At 45.3% G+C, this 19,377-nt stretch overlaps 1 protein-coding gene across 1 annotated transcript in view; it reads right to left on the bottom strand.

The window, feature by feature from the left end:
* BFSP2 (beaded filament structural protein 2) overlaps window positions 1–16,996 on the bottom strand; it is a 94,144-nt gene extending 77,148 nt beyond the window's left edge. Inside the window, exon 1 of the mRNA XM_007937469.2 lies at window positions 16,508–16,996. Within this exon, the coding sequence (XP_007935660.1) occupies window positions 16,508–16,996 (489 nt within the window). The remainder of the gene's footprint in view (window positions 1–16,507) is intronic.
* Between the last annotated feature and the right edge of the window lie 2,381 nt (window positions 16,997–19,377).

Raw genomic sequence — 19,377 nt, 5'->3', positions numbered from 1 at the left:
GTTCCCAGTGAAGGTGTGGACAGTTTTACTTTCACATATCTTCTCAAAGTACATGATTCTTTAGGAAATGTTGGAGGCGAATCTGTAGAACCTCTAGAAAGCTGGTGTCCATTCTAGGAAGTGATTGGAATCTGGGCAAACTGAATCCAGGAATTTAGGGAGCTGCCCAAAGCTGCCCCCTAGAGGTGCTGCTGGGCCTAGCATCTCAGGAGGAGTAGGTCCCATCTTGAAAGCTCTCTCATAGCCTCAGCAAAAACAAACAAAAAAAACCCCACTGCCATAGAGTCAATTCCAACTCAGTGCGACCCTGTAGGGCAGAGTAGGACTGCCCCAGAGTGTTTCAAAGGCTGTAAATCTTTACGGAATCAGACTGTCTCATATTTCTCCCACGGAGCAGCTCGTGGGTTCAAACAACCTGCTTTTTGGTTAGCAGTCAAGTGCTTTCATTACTGCGTCACCAAGCTCCTCACAGAAAGAATGATGGCTCTAAAAACAAGGCAAAGAATTGAGACTTTTTCTTTATCTACCTTCTGTACCACCCAGTGGAAGTGCCATTGCCAAATACTTCAACCACTGCGCTACCAGAACTCCTAAGCCTCTGCAGACTGCCTAAAGTTCCACCGTGAGGGATTTACTTGGCAAGCAGGGAGCAGCACTCCTTTCGGAAATGGAGGGAATCCACTTCCAGTGAACTCCTGAGATGCCCCAGGAGCTTTACCTCCTCATCTCATCTATTCCTCACAACAAAGCTAAGAGAGAGACGTTTTCATCTTCATTATGCAGATCAACAAACTGAGACATGCCCAAGGTTCTTAGATAACCTGCTTCCTAAGAGTTGGTCAGTTAGGAGCTCTGGTAGCATAGTGCCTAAGGCATTTCACTGCTAACCAGAAGGCTGGTGGTTCAAACTCACCAGCCTCTCCAGGGAAGGAAGACTGGGCAATCTACTTCTGTAAAGATTTACCACTTCGGAAACCCAGTGGGGGTCGCTACGAGTCCAAACCCACTCCATGGCAGTGGGTTTGGTTTAAGAGTTGGTCAGAGTCCTTGGTGGTGCAAATGGTTAACAAGCTCTCTGCTGCTAAGCAAAAGGTCAGAGGGTGAGTGTGTCCCCCCCACCCCCTCCGCCATACCACCCTGGTAAAAAGGCCAGGCGATCTACTTCCAAAAAGTCAGCCTTTGAAAACCCTGTGGAGCACAGTTCTACTATCACACATGTTGTTGTTGTTGTTGTTTGCCGTCGAGTCAGGCCCGACTCATAGCGACCCCTCCTTGGGTTTCGGAGGCAGTATCACTACGGAAGTAGGATTGCCCAACCTTCCTTCCGAGGAGTGGCTGGTGGGTTTGAACCGCCAGCCGTCTGGTTAGCAGTCAAGTGCTTTAGCCACTATGCTACCAGAGCTCCTAAGGGTGCAAGGAGTTGGAATTGAATTGAATTGACTAGTTTAAGAGTTAGCCCGGAACAACCCTGAGGGAATGGGCTCTTACTTGGGGTGGTGGGAATGAACCTGTGGTGCTACTTACAGCTGGGAGGGTGCTTGCACACACGTGCTCTGGGCAGCCGGGCTGAGGAGGAAGGTCCGGGGGGAGGGCTGAGAGAGCAGGGATGGGACTGGATATTGGGAGTAAACCAAACCCAAAACCCACTGCCATCAATCAATTCTGACTCATAGCGACCCCCATTGGGTTTCTGAGGTAGTAAACCTTTACAGAAGTAGATTGCCCTGTGTTCCTTCTGCAGAGTGGCTGGTGGTTTGAACCAGCAACTTTTTGGTTAGCAGTCAAAATGTCTTAGGCACTGTGCCACAATTCAGGCAGGGAACTTTGCCTCCTGTATGACTTTGCCCAGAGCTTGCTGGAAAGGACCTTTCTACATTCAGTTCACTTCTCTCTCCAAACCCTAGTGTTTTCCTCCAAGATTTATTTAGGTGGTTATTCACTGGCCCTTGAAATAAATAATAAATAAAAATTACAAATTGTTTTCCAATAGCAGGTTAGTTTTGTAATGGAGTTTTCCACTCCTTGTACACTGCTTTTCATTACCTATTTGTAACAGCTGAAATAACTTCTCATTTCTGCTGAATAATGCATTTGTGACGGTTAGCTCTGCAGGCTCATTACAACCAGATAGCTGAGCCTTTTTTGCATGCTTCTCCCCAGACAAACTAACATAAACTAGGTTTTATTTTCCTAAATTGAGTCCTCAACTCTGGTGGATCAGCATAAACCCTCTAGAAAACTCTGGGGACCTTATATAACATTCTGCTCCGTTCAGCCAGTCTTCCAATCATTCTCTAGAGACAGTCACCACATTTGTCCCTGGCACTTGTGCCAGATGCTGGGTTCAGTTTTTATTTAGCTCTTCTGGAGAGTAGAGCCCATGGAAATGTGTTTCCAGTTCTTGTTGTTGTTGTTAGTCGAGTCAGTTCCAACTCACAGCAACACCATTTGATGGAGTAGAACTGCCCAATAGGGTTTTCAAGGCTATAATCTTTACAGGAGCAGATTGCCAGGTCTTTTCTCCTGCCAAGTTGCTGGTGGGTTTGAACTGCCAGTCTTTTGGTTGGTAGCTGAGTGCTTAACCACTGTACCACCAGGACTCCTATATTCAGTCCTCTTATCTATGGAATTTTAATTTTGTTGGATTTTTGTATGAGAGGAGGTTGTTCAGATGAGCCCCTGGGACACGTCTTCCACTGGGACATGTCAGTAGAAGGGTTCTCTTGATTCTCTGGGGCTTCCCCAGGCCCTCATCTGCCTGGGACCAGCCCCACTTCCCACCTTTCCAGCCCCCAGTAATAAGCCACTGGCAGCAGTTTTATTTATTGCTTCACATTTTTCTTGAGGTGAAACATTCTAGCAGTATGAAAGAATACATAGCCAAAAGCAAGCTTCTTCCTACCTCTATCTCCAGCCACCCAGTTCCCCTCTCCTCTTATGTATGTTTTCAGACAGAGTCTGCCCTACCACTTTTTCTTTTCTTTTAATTGCAGTAAAATATACATAAATAAAGTTTGCTATTTTAACTATTTTCAAGTGTACAATTCATTGATGTTAATTATAGTGACTATGTTGTGCAACCAACATCCACTATTTGTTTCCAAAACTTTTGCAACACCCCAAATGGAAACTCTGTACCTGACCTGTTAAACTCCCCATTCCCTTCTCCCCCAGTCTCTGCTAACCACTCATCTATTGTTTTTTTTTTTTTTTTTTTAAATAGAAACAGTAGGAGAGCATAGAAAGGGATTTGGAGCTTGCCCTTTTACTCAGCAATACATCTTGGCACTTGTTTCACATCAATATATAACAGGCTTGGTTTTTCTTTTCCTGACAGCAGTAAAAGAATTTGAGGCAAGTTTCTTTGCTATGTCAGACATTTAGGTTGCTTCCTGTTTTTCACTTCTGTTCTGAGATTTAAAATAAGCTCTTTCACAACAGGAAGGAGAGTCAGGAACAGGAGGAGGAAATGGAATTGCCTCCATGAACAACTGCCTCCTTTGCCATGAGACCAGAAGAACTGGATGGTGCTCAGCTGCCATTACTGAATAGTTTAATCAAAATCAAAGATTCCATAGAAGAATCCTGAACAAATGAGGGAAAATGTAGACTAGAATTTTAGATTCTTATGATCCACAGACTTTCTGGAGCCATGGAGGCTGGATGGACCCCCAAAAATATTGTCCTGAGATAATTTTTAAACCCAAAATATCCCCTAAAGTCTTCTTAAAACCAAACAATAGTTTAGCTGAACTAGTGAACAATGTCTGCCTTGAGCACTGTGCTCTTTTAAGAACTATCTATATGGGATCAAAGTGACAACAGCAACTTGAAAGTTTAGGTAGGAACTTGAAGGGAGCTCTGGTGGTGTAGTCCCTAAGGCATTTGACCGCTAACCAGAAGGCTGGCAGTTCAAACCCACCAGCCACTCCTCTGAAGGAAAATCGGGCAGTCTACTATTCTTAGTAGACTGGATCAAAATGACAACAGCAACTTGAAAGATTAGGTAGGAACTTTAGGAGGCAGTGAGTTTATGTTAATGGATGGGGGACAACTCAGTAAAGGAGGGTGAAATGGTTGCATGACTTGAAGAATGTGATCAGTGTCACTGAATTGTGCACATAGGAATTGTTGAATTGGCATATGTTCTGCTATACATATTCTCAACAGCAACAAAATAAATAAAGAAAAGAAATTTAAAAAAAGAATGACAACAAGGACGAAACTCCCTCTTCAGGGTTCTGATTCGAAACCTTGAGTCTCTCTGGTTCCATATTCAACCCTTACTGCCCAACTACTTGTTGAATACCTACTATGTACCATGGTATATCCTCTTCAAACCTGGCTTTTGAAATAGACGTAGGGGAGACAGGCAGTTACCCTGAATAGCATGGGCTTGGTGGGGAAGCCTGCTCTATACACAGACAGCCACGCCTGTTCTGACTGAGAATCTTTGTCCTGTGCTGGACCCCTGTTTTTTTTTTTCTTTTTCTTTTTATTATTATTGTGATTTGGGTGAAAATTTACAGAGGAAATTCACTTTCCATACTGCAGTTCGCATACACTTTGTCTCATAACATTGACTACAATTCACCACAATATAACAACTCCCTTCCCACTTCCTCCCGACAGTCACTTCTTCCCTATATCCCTTCCTCCATGCACTCCTGCCCCCTGAGCTGTCTCCTGGTGCATAAACAGCGCTTCTTTCTCCCATGATTGTTCTCTCCAAGGAGTGTATCCACCTCAGGTACATGTTCAACTCATATGCTTGTCTTTTGCTTGGCTGGAAGCCACAGGTATGGGTTCAGTTTTAGACCTGAAGGGCAGCTAGGGACCATAGTCTCAGTGGTTCCACCAGGCTCTATCAGACTAGCAAAGTTGGTCCCCTTTGTTTTTTCCAAATGATTTTGAGTTTTGTTCCACATTGTTCTTCCACTCTATCTAGGATCTCCTACATAGAGGGGGCTCTGAGTGGTTGACAGTGGTAGCTGGGCACCATATAGTTCTGGTCTCATAGTCATATAGGCTGCGGCTCATATGGTGTACCAGTCGCTAGCACTAATTGTTTCCATGAATCTTTGGTTTTCTTCATTCTTCTTTGCTCTGGATGAGGAGAGAAACATCGTTGCATCTAGATGGCTGCTTGCAAGCTTTTAAGATCCCAGTCACTACTTGCCAGAGTAGGAGGTGGAACAATGTTTTGTGTAGTATGTTATGCTAATTGTCCCCTGTGACTATGGCCTTGAGCCCACAGGTTCAACTACTCGGTCCCTCTGGGTAGCTGGCTGTGACCAAGAAGTGACTACAATCTTGTCCTTTGTCAGCTCTCCTATACACCTGGGAATTCAGATTATACAAATACACTTATAGGACCATTGTCCGCCAACCCTATACATGGTCTTAGGTACACTCCCCACTTCATAGACATACCTAATAGTTCAGCCTGTCCACCCATCTATCTACCTGTATACCCATGTTTGGCTGGGCCACTGTTGAAGAGCCACCTTCTGCCATGTTCTCTGAGCACCACATTCAGTCCCACTGAGGACCAGTCAATATCCTGCTCCTTCTCTAAATTCCCACAGTGTGTGGTGGTTGAACAACCCATGAATACATGTGCATAAACACTGTTTCTTATGTTAACCAAAAAATCCCAAACCTTGGGTCAATTCTGACTCACGGTAACCCTATGTGTGTCAGAGCAGGACTGTGCTCCATAGAGTTGCTGGGTGGATTCAAGCGGGGTGCAAACTGTTTACACCACCCAGGGACCTTGTCTTATATTACTACCCATTTAACACATGTATCTTAAAGTTTATTCCAAAAACACTAATTGGGCATTCATTACGCACCAGGCAATTTACCTACATTATTTCATTGACTACCGTGGACCAACACTATGAGGTAGGTATTATATCTTCATTTTGGTCATGAAAATTTCAAACAATTATAAAAGAAGAGACAATGGTATAAAGTCCCCCACACACACATTTCTCAGCTTCAGTGATTATAAATGTATGGCTCATTTTGCTTTAAGGCACTCTGGAGGTGAAATGGTTAAGCACTTGGCTACTATCCAAAAGATTGGTGGTTTGAACCCACTCAGCAGCTCTGCGAAAGAAAGACCCGGTGATCTGCTTCTGTAAGGATTATAGACTAGGAAACCCTATGGAGCAATTTGACTCCGTCACTCTAGCCATGAGCTGAAACTGACTCCACGGCACCCAACAACCACAGCAGTTTTGTTTCACCTACACCCTTGCACACTTCCCCGGATTACTTTAAACAAATTCCAGATATATTGTTTCATCTTCAAATATTTTAGTATGTATTGCTAAAGCATAAAAGAATGATTTAAAAATACATAATCTCATTACCATTACCACACCTAAAAATTGCTCAAGATTACCAAATATCGTCAGTGTTCATTTTACATTAATTCCTAAATATTTTCTAACAACTTGCTTGAATAGTGATCCAAATAAAGCCAACACATTTCAATTGGTTGACATAGCTATTTGGTTTCTTTTAATCCATAGATTTCTCCCTTCATCTCTCTTTTTTTTAAACTGCAATTTATTTGCTGAATAAATTGGGTCTTTTTCTCATAATCTCAGTATCATTGATTGCATCCCATGATGTCAATTACTATGTTCATCTGAGCCTTGTGTTTCCTGTAAATTAGTAGTGTTATCTAGAGACTTAATCACATTTAGTTTGTATTATTATTAGTATTGCTGGCAAGACTGCTTCATAGGTGGTGTTGTGAACTCCACCAGGAGGGGTATGCTGGCAGCCATTTGATGACCATTGCCTGGATCCATTCTTTTATTATGGTGCAAAGTGGTCACATCCTAATTGTATCATTCCTTTTTGGTTTGTTGGTTCAAATACTTCTATAAAAAGACACTTTCTCTTTTCAATTACTTCTTTTTCAACACTGATGTAATGTAATGGCTGGCAGAGCTGTATTCTCCCTCCCCACCCACTTTTATTTTTTAGTTTTTCTTTTATGGCTATTCTTGGCTTTTTGTTTTTATAAATAAAATTTATAACCAGTTGATCCAGTTGTAGAATTAAAACCCTATAGTATTTTTAAAATGAGGATTGCATTAAAATGTATAAATTAACTGAGGGAGAACTGGCATCTTTATGCTACTGCCTTTCTAAGAACATGTCGTTTCTTTCCATTTGTTAATGACTACTTTTGTGCATTTCAGGGGGGCCTTAATTTTTGTCACACAAAGATTTTGGACATTTCTTGTTAAGTTTATTTACAGGCATTATATTTTATTTTTCTATTGTAAACGAAAATTTCTCATCCATTATACCTTTTGTTTTGCTTGTATATATGAAGGCCATTGACTTTTGATATTATTTTATAACCTGCTATTTTATGAAATTATTTTATTATTGTACATACTGTTTATGTTGATCCTTTTAGGTTTTCCAGAAATGTAATCATACCATCTGCAAATACAGATAACTTTCCCTCTTCCTTTCCAATTGTTATTCCTCTATTTGCTTTTTCTTGTCTAATCACATCAACTACTCCCTCTAAGTAATGTTACAAAGCAATAGAGATAGAACATTCTTTTCTTGGTTCCTACTTCTGCAGGAAGACCTCTAGTGACTTAATGATATTTTATCATGTCAAGGAACTATCCAAATATTCTCATTATTCAGATGAGAAACTGAGATACAGAGAGATCAAGAAGAACTTAGCTCACGTTAGCAAGTGATGGTGGTGGGGACACCGAGTTTGAGCTCAGGACTCTCGGGCTTCAAAATCACGAGTCTTTGAAACATATCTCCATATTTTTCACTACATTGATGCTTCTGATTCCCCATTCCTCAACATGGACTCTACACATTAAGAGATCTGAGTCCCTGGGTGGTACCAATGGTTAATGTGCTTGACTGCTAACCAGAAGGATGAGGTTCAAGTCCACTCCGAGGTGCTCCAGGGGAAAGGCCTGGCAGTCTGCTTCTGCAAAACCAGCCACTGAAAACCCTGTAGAGCACATTTCTACTCTGACACGTGCAGGGGCTCCATGAGTCCACACAATAATAGCAACTGGCTTCAACTGTTTTTAAAGAGATTTTGAAAGCAGCTGAGTGTGAGAAGGGTGCAGAAAGAGGCCCCAAGGGATAGCACTCAGTCTCTCCCTATTTTACTGAGCAATTCTATTCCAGCTCAGTCAAGCACTACTTAGGAAAACAAGCCATTGAGTTAGTTTCAACTCACAGTGACGCTTACGTACAACAGAATGAAACATTGCCCAGTTTGTGCCATTCTCCAAATCATTGCCATTCCTGAACCCATCGTTGTAGCCACTGTGTCAGTCCATCTCGTTGAGGGTCTTCCCCTTTTTCACTGACTGTCTCACTTTACTCAGCATTATAGCTTTCTCCAGGGACTAGTGGCTTCTGACAAGATGACCAAAGGACGAGAGATGAGGTCTGGCCACTCTCACATCTAGGTGCACTCTGGTAGTACTTCCTCCCAGACAGATTTGTTCATTCTTCTAGCAGTCCATGGCACATTCCATATTCTTCACCAACATCACAATTCAAGTGCATCAATTCTCCTGTAGTCTTTCTTATTCATTATCCAGCTCTTACATGCATATGAGGCTATTGAAAAGACCATGGCTTGAGTCAGGTGCACCTTAGTCTTCAAAGTGACATCTTTACTCTAGCGCTGTAAAGAGGTTTTTGTTTTGTTTTGTTTTGTTTTTGCAGCAGATTTGCCCAGTGCAATATGTTGTCTTATTTCTTGACTGCTGCTTCCAGGGGCGTTGATTGTGGGTTTAAGTAACATGAAGGAAATCCTTGACAACTTCAATCTTCCCTCCATTTATCATGAGGCTGCTTATTGGTCCAGTTGTGAGGATTTTTGTTTTATTTATATTGAGGTATAATCCATGCTGAAGACTGTAGGCTTTGATCTTCATCAGTAAGTGCTTCAGGTCTTTACTTTCAGGAAGCAAGGTTGTGTCATCTGCATATCATAGATTGTAATGAGTCTTCCTCCAATCCTGATGCCACGTTCTTCTTCAGATAGTCCAGTATCTTGGATTATTTCCTCAGCAGGTGAGCAGGGTGAATAAGTATGGCACAAAGATACAGTCCTGATGCACACTCTTCCTGATTTTAAACCATTCAGTGTCCTCTTGTTCTGGCAGTTGTTTGAACAGACAAGTAGAGCAAAACAATAGCCCCTAGGAAATCAGAAGCCAAATTTCTTAGCAAGCAGTTTAGTGAGGGAAGCACCCTGAGTGGCACCAATGACTTGCTCTTGCTACTAACCAAAAGGTTAGTGGTTCAAATCTGTCCAGCCATGCCACAGAAGAAAGACTTGATGATTTGCTTTTGTAAGATCACAGCCCAGATAGCTATGGAGTACAGGTCTACTCTGAAGCACATGTGGGTGCCGCAAGTCAGAGTCAATTAGACGGCATTGGTTTTTTTTTTTTATTATTATTATTACTTGGGAGTGATCTTATGCCCTTGCCCCCTCCCCTGGGCTATCAAAATATTTCTTGCAATCTTACACATCACCCTCTGAGAAGAACTCTCCCGAATATCTTTTTCTCTTTGCAGTTACATTTTTAATGATACGGTAGTGTCCCTTATAGCGTGGCTAATAGAGTAACTGTCCTGCTGGCCTGCTCTGACCAAACAAACTGTATTCATTAAAAAATAGGCTGAGTGGCTTTGTCTTGGGTAAGTGTAATTGACTCAGGATGTATAGATGCTAAAAATAGCTCATGGCTACCCCTTCCCCTTTCAGGGACACCAGGTTGGGAATCATGATCAATGATCCCATTGCCTTTTTATTTATTTTTTAACCCAGTGGGGAGGGATTGTTCTAGTGTTTTATTTATTTATTAAAAATCTAGGGCCACAGGTTCTGAGGGAGAGAAACATGGTCCTGATTCAGATTACCTAAATTTTCAGCAGTTTTTCCTAGCAAGTAGATCCCCAGGGCAGGGCTGTTTCTTTGCAAGGGACAGAAACAGAGACTGTGAACAGCAGGGAAAATATGCAAATCAGGCCCATTTTAAATTCTAATCCTCTCACCTCTCAGTATTTTTGATTTCCCTTCTCCAGCTGACAGCATTTGCCACGGGAGGTGTAAGCTGACGTTTTCTTCCATGGAGACCACTAATTTCCACAGCTCCTTAATGGAGTGCAGACAGTTCAAAGCCTCCACATTTCCCCCTTTCTTCCCTGGCCAGCTTCTCCCTCATCCTGGCCTCAGGTCCTTCCTTTAACTCTGAGACTCCTTTATGTGGGGGAGCTCTGGTGGCATAGTGCCTAAGGCATTTGACTGCTAACTAGCAGGCTGGTGGTTCAAACCCACCAGCCACTCCTCGGAAGGAAGACTGGGCAATCTACTTCTGTAGAGGGGTCACTATGAATCAGCTGCAACTCAACGACTTTGCGTTGCCTCTATGTGGGCAGCACTGCCTCATGGAATTCTACTTTTATCTGCAGCTTAGAGGCTGGCAGGGAGGCTGCCAAAGTCCAAGCAGGCATTTGGTCTGTCTGAGGATGAAAAGGGCCTGATGTTATTATCAGCATCCTTCATGTGGCAAGAAGAGACAGGAGCAGTCTGCAAGGAAACAGCCACGTTCTCCCTGAGAAGTATGCAGTGGTTGGGTCCCCCCTCAGACTCTTCAGCCCACTATCTGGGAGTTTTCAGTCCGTTTTTACTGCTTAGTAGAAGTGGCTGGGAGGGTAGGACATAGCTGGGGAGTGGGAAGAGCAAGATTTTGGAACTGAAAATACATTTCCTAATACATTAACCCTGTAACCAGGACAGGCCACATAAAGTGTGGATCCTGGTGCAAAATGAAAATGTGGGGACCATTGCTCAAAAAGCAGAAAAAAAAGTGTTCTTAAAGGTTGTTGTTGCCTTTGAGTCAACTCCAACTCATGGTGACTGTGGACTAAACTTTGCCTGGCTCTGCGTCACCCTCACAATCGCCAGGATACCGGAGTCCATTGTGGCTACTATGTCAATCTGTCTCACAGAGGGTCTCCCACACCCTCGCTGGCCCTGGACTTCATCAAAGTCTTCCTCCAGCCATTGAGTCCTCCTGATGACATATCACAGCAAGTGAGTTGGACAGCGTTCTGCTGTGATCCACAAAGTTTTCATTGCTGATTTTCAAAAGTATGTCACCAGGCCTTTCTTGCTAGACTGTCTTAGTCTGAAAGCTCCACTGAAACCTGTCCACCATGGATGCTGCTGCTGGTATTTGAAATACCAGTGGTATAGCTTCCAGCATCAAGCAACACACAAGCCATCATAGTATGAGAAACTGACAGATGGGTGGGGGGCCATTACAGGTATTAAAATAGAAAGTTTTTTTTTTCTTTCTTCTGTGGTCTATCTGTTGTGATGTTTTTAATTTGTAATTTAATGTCATGTTGGTCATGTGGCTGCTTGGGACAAGTCTGGCCAGTATAGGTGCACCGGGCCCTGACCCATGACTCAGGCTCATGTTTGGGTCCAGGAGCTGCTGGATTACGCTGCCTCCACACCCCAGCTGCCGCATTGAAGTGCCAGGTCCAGCTGGGGGCAAAGAAGTCCAGTCAGGCAGTTCCCCTCCTGTGGACTTGCCACTGCAACTCATGGAAGATAAGTGACCCCCAAGAGTATCACAACATCTGTGCCATGCTGTAGGTATCTGGGTCAGGAGTTCTCCTTTCTCCCGAGGGGTGGTGCTGCCAGCACAGGGTGGGGATTGCTGCCACCATGCCCACCCCCAGGTGCCACCCTGTCCCTTCCTGGGCTTGTGACCAGGCCCATGTTGGGAGTGGAGGGCATCAGTGATAGCTGAGTGGGGGAGGGGGTTCCTGTGGTGCTAGGGCATCAGGGGGTGAGGTAGTGGACAGCCAAGAACTAATCCTGGGGAGGCAGACAGAAGTGGAACCACGTGGGAGCTGAGGTTGCATGTCCCTGAGCACATGCTCTATTGTCCCATCAGACAGTTACAAAACACAAACTCAAAGAACAAACAATTTCAGAACTGTTACAGCAAGGGCTTAAACCCCTAGCATGGTGCAATGGTTAAGCACTTCACTGCTAACCAAAAGGTTGGTGGTTCGAACCCAGCAGTCACTCTACTATAGCCTAGGAAACCCTATGGGGCAGTTCAATTCTGTTACGTGGGGTTGCTGTGAGTCAGAAATGACTCCATAATATACAACACCAGCATGGGTCACGTGGGCTCTGTGAGATGGCACTGGTAGCACATCATGGAACCAGTCCTGACCTTAAGTCTTCCAAGGCTCACAGACTTATACAGTGAATAAGGGTTGGGAGTATCTTCCCCAGGCCTGCTTTCCTGATTGTGTAACAGTGAGAACCCTCCTGGCTACCCCTCACCCCAAGGTTTATGTTGTTTTCCATGGTGTGCCTTTCTGCACAGCTGCAGTAATTTATTTCTCTCCCTTCTTGCCCCTCTTCCTTGTTTTTCTGGAAGCCTGTTGTGATAGTTAGGAGCTCTGGTGGCATAGTGCCTAAGGTATTTGAGTGCTAAACAGAAGGCTGGTAGTTCAAACCCACCAGCCACTCCTCGGAAGGAAGATGGGGTGATCTACTTCCATAGAGACACTGCCTCAGAAACCCAAGGAGGGGTCGCTATGAGTCGGATCTGACTCAGTGGCAGTGAGTTTGGTTTGTTTGGTTTGATTGTGGTAGCTAAGTTGTGTGTCACCTTGTCTGGGCCTGGTTTTGAGTGGCTGGGCAGCTGGAGGTAGTTATTCCCCATGATGAGATTGGTAATCAACTCCATGGGGGAATCTACTGGAGCAGCTGAGTAGCTGCCTTAGGAATGTGGTCTGCTTCCAGTATGTAAGGAGAAGTGTTGAGAAAGGTCTCTGCAGCTTTATGGCATGCTTGGACACTGCATGTAGCCAAGTCTTCATTCAGCAGCCTGCCATGTTTCCTGCTGATCTTGGGACTGTCTCTGGACTTGAACTAGTGGCCTGCCATGTTGTTTGGTAATCTTGGGACTGTGCCATTTTACTTGTTGACCTTGTGTTTGTCAGCCTCAGTAGCCAGCAGCTGCTGGAGTGAAGAAAAGCTTCCAGCTCCAGTGGGCTAGAAACAAGAGACAGAGCTGAATGAAGCCCAAAGTCAAGGGGCCTTCACACTGTCCCTAGAACTTGGGACTTTGAACTCGAACTTCTAGCCTCCAAAACTGTAAGAAAATAAACTCCTGTTTGTTAAAGCCATCCACCTGTGGTATTTCTATTAGAGCAGCACAAAATAACCAAAACACCTGTCTTTGTCTCCTCACAATTGGTGGGTAACAGTTCATGGTGGAGATGGGGAGGCTATGGATAGATCACAGGGCAGAGCCCCGCCTGCATCTGGAATGGCCCTAGAAGCTTTCTGAATGTAACTGGGAGGGCAGAGCCTGTCTCCTTCCCAATCCTTTTTTCTCTCTGAAAGCAGGTTCTGTTCTCAAACATCTACAAACATGTCAGACATAAAAGGAATTTATGCTTGTCATTTGCTCTGAATATCCCACTGCCTCCCCCAGCCTGATCTGAGAAAGTGCCACTGAAATGAATTTCCCAGCCCAACCTGCTCTTGGTTGATGCCCTTCTGGGATTCTCTGTTTGGGGCCTGGGTTAAGGAGGGGGTGGAATTTCTCTCTAGGTGTCCAAAGGCTTTTAAGATTTACTATTGAGAGCATGCTTTGAGACCTCAGGCACCATGGCTGGGCCTGAGGAGCCAAAGAAAATCAAGGAGAGCTTCACGGAGAAGGTGCCATTGGAACTGTACTTGAAGGATGAAGAGTTCTGCCTGATGGAAGGGGAGGAGGGGATTGCAGATGGAGTAAAAAGGCTGCCAAGGGGAAGGAATGAGGGAGTGCTGTAAAGAGCAAGGAAGTCTAAGGGGTAAGAGTTTGGAAAGATTATCTTCCATGGGAAGAAGTCTAAGTGAGGGTACAGTTGTACTCTGTACTGTGGGGTCGCCATAAGTGAGAATCTACTCACCAGTGCACAAGCACAACAACAGCCTGTAGTCTACCTGCAAGCAGGAACGATGCAACTTATTTATCTATGGATTTGCTGGAATATCTAAGGCATTTTCACAGAAAACTGAGGCCCAGAGAAGTAGAGTAAGTTGTCCTAGCCCCTGTACCTAGCTGGAGCCAGAGCAAATCATTATCTATAGAAAATGGACTAAATTTTGTGTCCATATTTTTTGATCTAGAAACTGGGATGCCTGATTTCTCATGAAGAGTCTGTGTGGCATCTGGGTACACGAAATCATCCAGCAGGTGCTGAAATACTAGAACATTTAGGAACAGTCCAGTGGTTTATGAGCCATAAATATTTGACACCAGGACTGTTGGGGAACATGCTGGAGGAACGGCTGCCTCTTAGATTTGACAGGATTTAGGAGCCTTGGCCTGCTGTGAGATGGCTCTCCCTCACAGCCCAGATGGAAGTGAATGGAACAGTAGCACCGGGGGAGAAGGCCTGAGAGGACCGTGTTGTAGATCAAGTGGCTGTGCTGTCAGCCTGGCTCTGACAAGGAAGGATGTTGGGGCTGAGACAGGAGGCAGAAAGGCCGATAGGGCATCCCTGTGTGTAACTGCTCAGCAATGCCCAGCCACACACAAATAAGTGGCCTCCTCTTGGGGTTTGCATGCTGGGCCCTGGGGTCAAGAGGGCAGAGCTGGCAACTCCTGACGAGGTATGAGGCTGATTTAGCTCAGAGGGACCCCAAGGACAGCATTTGGATGGGGAAAGAAGCCAGCCCGCCACCCACAGAGAGACCAGATGCGATGTGCAATGCTGGCTGAAGCCCCAGCATTTGAACCACAGGCTGCTGGCCAGACATGACAAATGAGCTTGCCACTTTGCAGAATTGCCCTGGAGAGCAGGAAAAACAGGGCCTGGCCACAACAGGGAGAAAGGTGATACCTCCTCCTCCTCCTCTGACCAATTACAATAGCCACCAGTCACATGTGACTGTTTAAGTTAATGAAAATTAAATAAATAAAAAATCCAACTCCACATTTGCATTAGTTACATTTCAAGGACTCAATAGCCACAAGCAGCTAGTGGCTACCAGATATGGAACATTTCCATCCTTACAGAAAGTTCTGTATGAATGTAACCCATTGCTGTGGAATCGATTCCCCATGTTTCAAAGTAGAATTGCACTCCACAGGGTTTTCAATGGCTTACTGTTACGGAGAAGGAGTCCAGTGATGCAGTGGTTAAGTGCTCGGTTGCTAACTGAAAGGTCAGTGGTTGAAACCCAGCAGCTGCTCTGTGGAAGGACATAGAAGTCTGCTTCTGTAAGATTATACGGCCTTGGAAACCCTGTGGGGCAGTTCTACTCTGTGCTATAGGGTCACTATGAGTCGGAATCCATTAGACGGCAACGGTTTAATCTTACAGAAGACTCCCAGACCTTTCTTCTATGGAGCTGCTGGGTGGGTTCAAATTGGCAACCGATTGATTGGTTGGTAGTTGAGGGCTAACTGCACCACTCAGGGACCTTAAACTATCTCATTAATAATTCTGTCATTTTGATTACATGTTGAAATGAAAACATGATGGATATATTGACTTAAATAGGATATAAAGTTAAAATTAATTTAATCTGTTTCTTTTTACTTTTTTTTTTATTATTATTTTACTGTGGATAATAAAGCCAAACTCACTGCTGTGGAGTCCAATCTGACTCATAGTGACCCCTCCTTGGGTTTCTGAGGCGGTATCAGTACAGAAGTAGATTGCCCAGTCTTCCTTCTGAGGAGTGGCTGGTGGATTTGAACTGCCAGTCAAATGCCTTAGGTACTATGCCACCAGAGATCCTACACCACCAATGGAAACTTAGAAATTATCTCTGTGGCTCGTATTACATTTCTATTTGACGACACTGTTAAATGTGAACACAGGAACACAGCTCCATTTTTCCACTGTTTTTAATGCCACATCCATTTGGTGGCATTGTATTTGGTGATGGCTGTAAAAATCCTTTCTCTACAATAAAGGCTGACAGAGGTAGCCCAGGATAATGGGACAAGTGCAAGCTCTGAAGATAGAAAATTTTAGTTTCCAATATCAGCTCCAACTCCCTATGAACTGTGTGATCTTAGGCAAACTCTTTGAGCCTCAGTTTTCTCATCTGAAAAATGCGGGCCACGCCAGACCCACTGCCCACAGTGTTTGCGAACACGCAGCAGAGAGCACACATACAGGAACTAGTGTGGGCCTGGCCCCCAGTGAACCTCGGTAACTGGTAGCCATTGTTATTGTTATTACCATTAGTAATAATTGTAGCATGAAAGTGTAAGGATTTGTACTTAGTTTCTCAGGCCTTGGATCACTTACTCCCCTGCACTCTGCCCCAGCACTTAGGCCATCTGATAATAACCCCCAGAGATGGGGCAACAGGCAGACTTCAGTGTCCCCTCCAGGCCCTATGCAAATGTGGTATGGCCCAGGCACTCACCTGCTGGCAGCTGCTGGTCCAGGCTGCCCTGAGGGCACCCCAGCTTCGGGAGCCAGTGGCCTTGCTCTCCAGGTGCATCCGCAGTTGCGTTTCTAGCTCCCGGCTGACCTGCTCCAGGGTACGCACCTTGGCTGTGTATTCCACCAGGCAGCCCCTCAAGTCCTCAGCAGCACCATGGTCCCCTTCCAGGCCTGGAGCAGGTGCAGTGGCCAGGCCTGAGCTCTGCAGGCCCTGCAAGAAGATACTGCTGATGCCCAGGGCCCGGCAGGTCACACGGGCACCCTGGCCACCTATGCCTCCTGCTGGTGTTGGCCCTATATAGATCACAGGTGATTGGGCCAGGCCATCCCCGACATTGGTCCTAGAGCCCGGGTTGCTCTCCAGGAGAGAAGATGACTGAGCTCCCCTGAAAGATGCCCTGCGCCTTGGGAGGGACATGCTGGGGCTAGCACCAGTGGGTGCATCCACCACCACTTGCCTCTCACTCATCACCCCTTCTGCCTCTGCTGTGCCCAGTGGGTTTACTGAGCTCAGTGGCTTTTGGATTCCAGCCCCAGTGTTCCTGTGGCCTGGTCATAGGCCTCTCTGGAAACTCCCCTACCCCCAGGCTGCTTTGTTTGCGACTTCCATGAGTTTCCATCATTCACTGAGCTGAAAGAGAAACAGGCCCTGCCCAGGGCTGTGTGCAGACAGGCACTCATGCATTCTCTGCAGGGTCACGTGCCTGACCTCCCAGATCATTCAGCTGGTGGGGGTGGGGGGAGACTAGATCAGTGCAGGTTGTGGTTTATCTGGGATTGTGTAATTGGGCCACACATGTTGACAGACTTTCACTACCTAAGAGGGGGCAAGGCAGGTCTCAAACAGCCATCTCGCAGATGAGTAAACTGAGGTACAGGAACCTCAGCTCATGAGTACAGTGAGTGGTTGAGCCAAAACTCCATTCAGGTGTTCCAGGCCTCATATCAGTCCCTGTTTGTGCTGGTGGTCTGAACGTGCACGTTGTGTCAACACAGGTCATAGAGGATGAAAATGGATGTAAACCAGTGTGGAGGAAGGCAGCTCTGAGGGCTCAGGAGAAACCAACTCAGCCTGTTCCTTCCTTCATCCTTAATCCTGGAAGCAGCTTCAGGTCCCTTTCTAACTTCTTTCTTCCATTATCTCTGTCCCCAAACATCCCTTCTTGGGGGCAGGGTGGGCAGGCTTGTCTTTAGGTGAGTCTTTCAGAGATAGGAGATGTCCTCAGAGAGAGTCTGGGATGGTGGAGGTTCCACCAAGCTGGGTGGGCTCCAGCTCTGCTGTTCACCAGCTGCCTGGCCTTGGCCAAGCTGCTTCACCTCTCTGGCCCTTCCTCTCTACACACTGGCCTGGGCTTGCTCTGATACACTAGGTAATGGACCTTGGGCACTAATTATGCTACAGATGTTCTCCAGATCTCTGTTTCTTCATCTGTTGGAAAACAAATAAAAACAAGGAGAGCAGTGTTCCAGTTAGCTCCAAGTTACAGTCATCCATTGAAGCATGCTGTCATGGGTCAGCCCTCAGTCACTTCTCCAGGGCCAGAAAGGAGTTCCCAACCCCAGGGCATGACAGTCTGGACCTAAACCTACCATACTTAGTTTCACTCTGGAGAAAGCAGGTAACCAAAACCCAGAGTAGAATATTTATCCCAGATCCTGCAATGTGGGAACAGATTTTAAGTTAGAGAAGGGGAAGGGAGCAGGTTTCTAGTGCGTACTGAATCCACCCCAGTGTGTGCCTTCCAGACTTCATTTCATTGACTTCTCAATTCAACTTCAGAAGGTAGGTACAGGATTGATATATATTGCCATCCAGGGGGTGCACTGCACAACTATGGAAGTGTCATCACATGCCCTACATTTGGCTATTATTCCTGAGAGCTGCAAAGACTGGCCCAAGGTGTTATATGCAGAAAGGAGCAGAGCTGCCTCTTCTGACTCCTATCCTAGTCCAGTGACTTACCCAGGCCCTGTTTTCCACCACTGGAGCAGGTCACCTAGCAGGGCCCTGTGTTGTTGTTGTTGGTCTCATAGTGACCCCTCCTTGGGTTTCCAAGGCACCGTAGGCAGTTAGAAACCCTGCTCCCCTACAAGAATATCCTGTGTGCTCTTCCTTGCTGCTGATTAGGATGCCACAATGCTCCTGCTTTTTTTTTTGTTCTTTTACTTCATTTATTTGAGATGGCACAAAAGGTATTTTATAATTATCAGTGTTGGTTCTTTGATTAACAGATAAAGACTTGATCAAAAGACTAGTGGTATCCTTTATTTAGATGTGGCAATCTTGCTGTGATGCCCTTGAAGAGTTATAGTACACGTAAGACTGTGTAATAACATCCTCCTAGGAGCTCTGGTAGCATAGTGCCTAAGGTACTTGACTGCTAACCAGAAGGCTGACAGTTCAAACTCACCAGCCACTCCTTGGAAGGAAGATGGGGCAATCTACTTCCGTAGTAATACTGCCTCAGAAACCCAAGGAGGGGTCACTATGAGTTGGGTCTGACTCGATGGCAAACAACAGCAACAGTGTTAGTGAGCTCTGGTGGTGTAGTGCCTAAGGCATCTGACTGCTAAACAGAAGGCTGGCAGTTCAAACCCACCAGCCACTCCTCAGAAGGAAGACTGGATGATCTACTTCCATAGAGATACCACCTTGGAAACCTAAGGAGTCATTGAATTGACTCGTCATCAGTGAGGTTTTTTTTTGGTTAGTGTGAGTCAAATTAACTCGACGACACTAAGTTTGGTTAGTTTTAGTGATTGATAGGAGCTCTAGTGGTGCAGTGCCTAAGGCATTTGTCTGCTAACCAGAAGGTTGGTGGGTCAAACCCACCAGCTTCTCCATGGAAG

The sequence above is a fragment of the Orycteropus afer genome, unplaced genomic scaffold (assembly GCF_000298275.1).
Source record: "Orycteropus afer afer isolate SDZICR_OR568_19922 unplaced genomic scaffold, OryAfe1.0 scaffold00003, whole genome shotgun sequence".
NCBI classification, from domain to species: domain Eukaryota; kingdom Metazoa; phylum Chordata; class Mammalia; order Tubulidentata; family Orycteropodidae; genus Orycteropus; species Orycteropus afer.
This window is presented reverse-complemented; position numbering and strand designations above follow the sequence as displayed.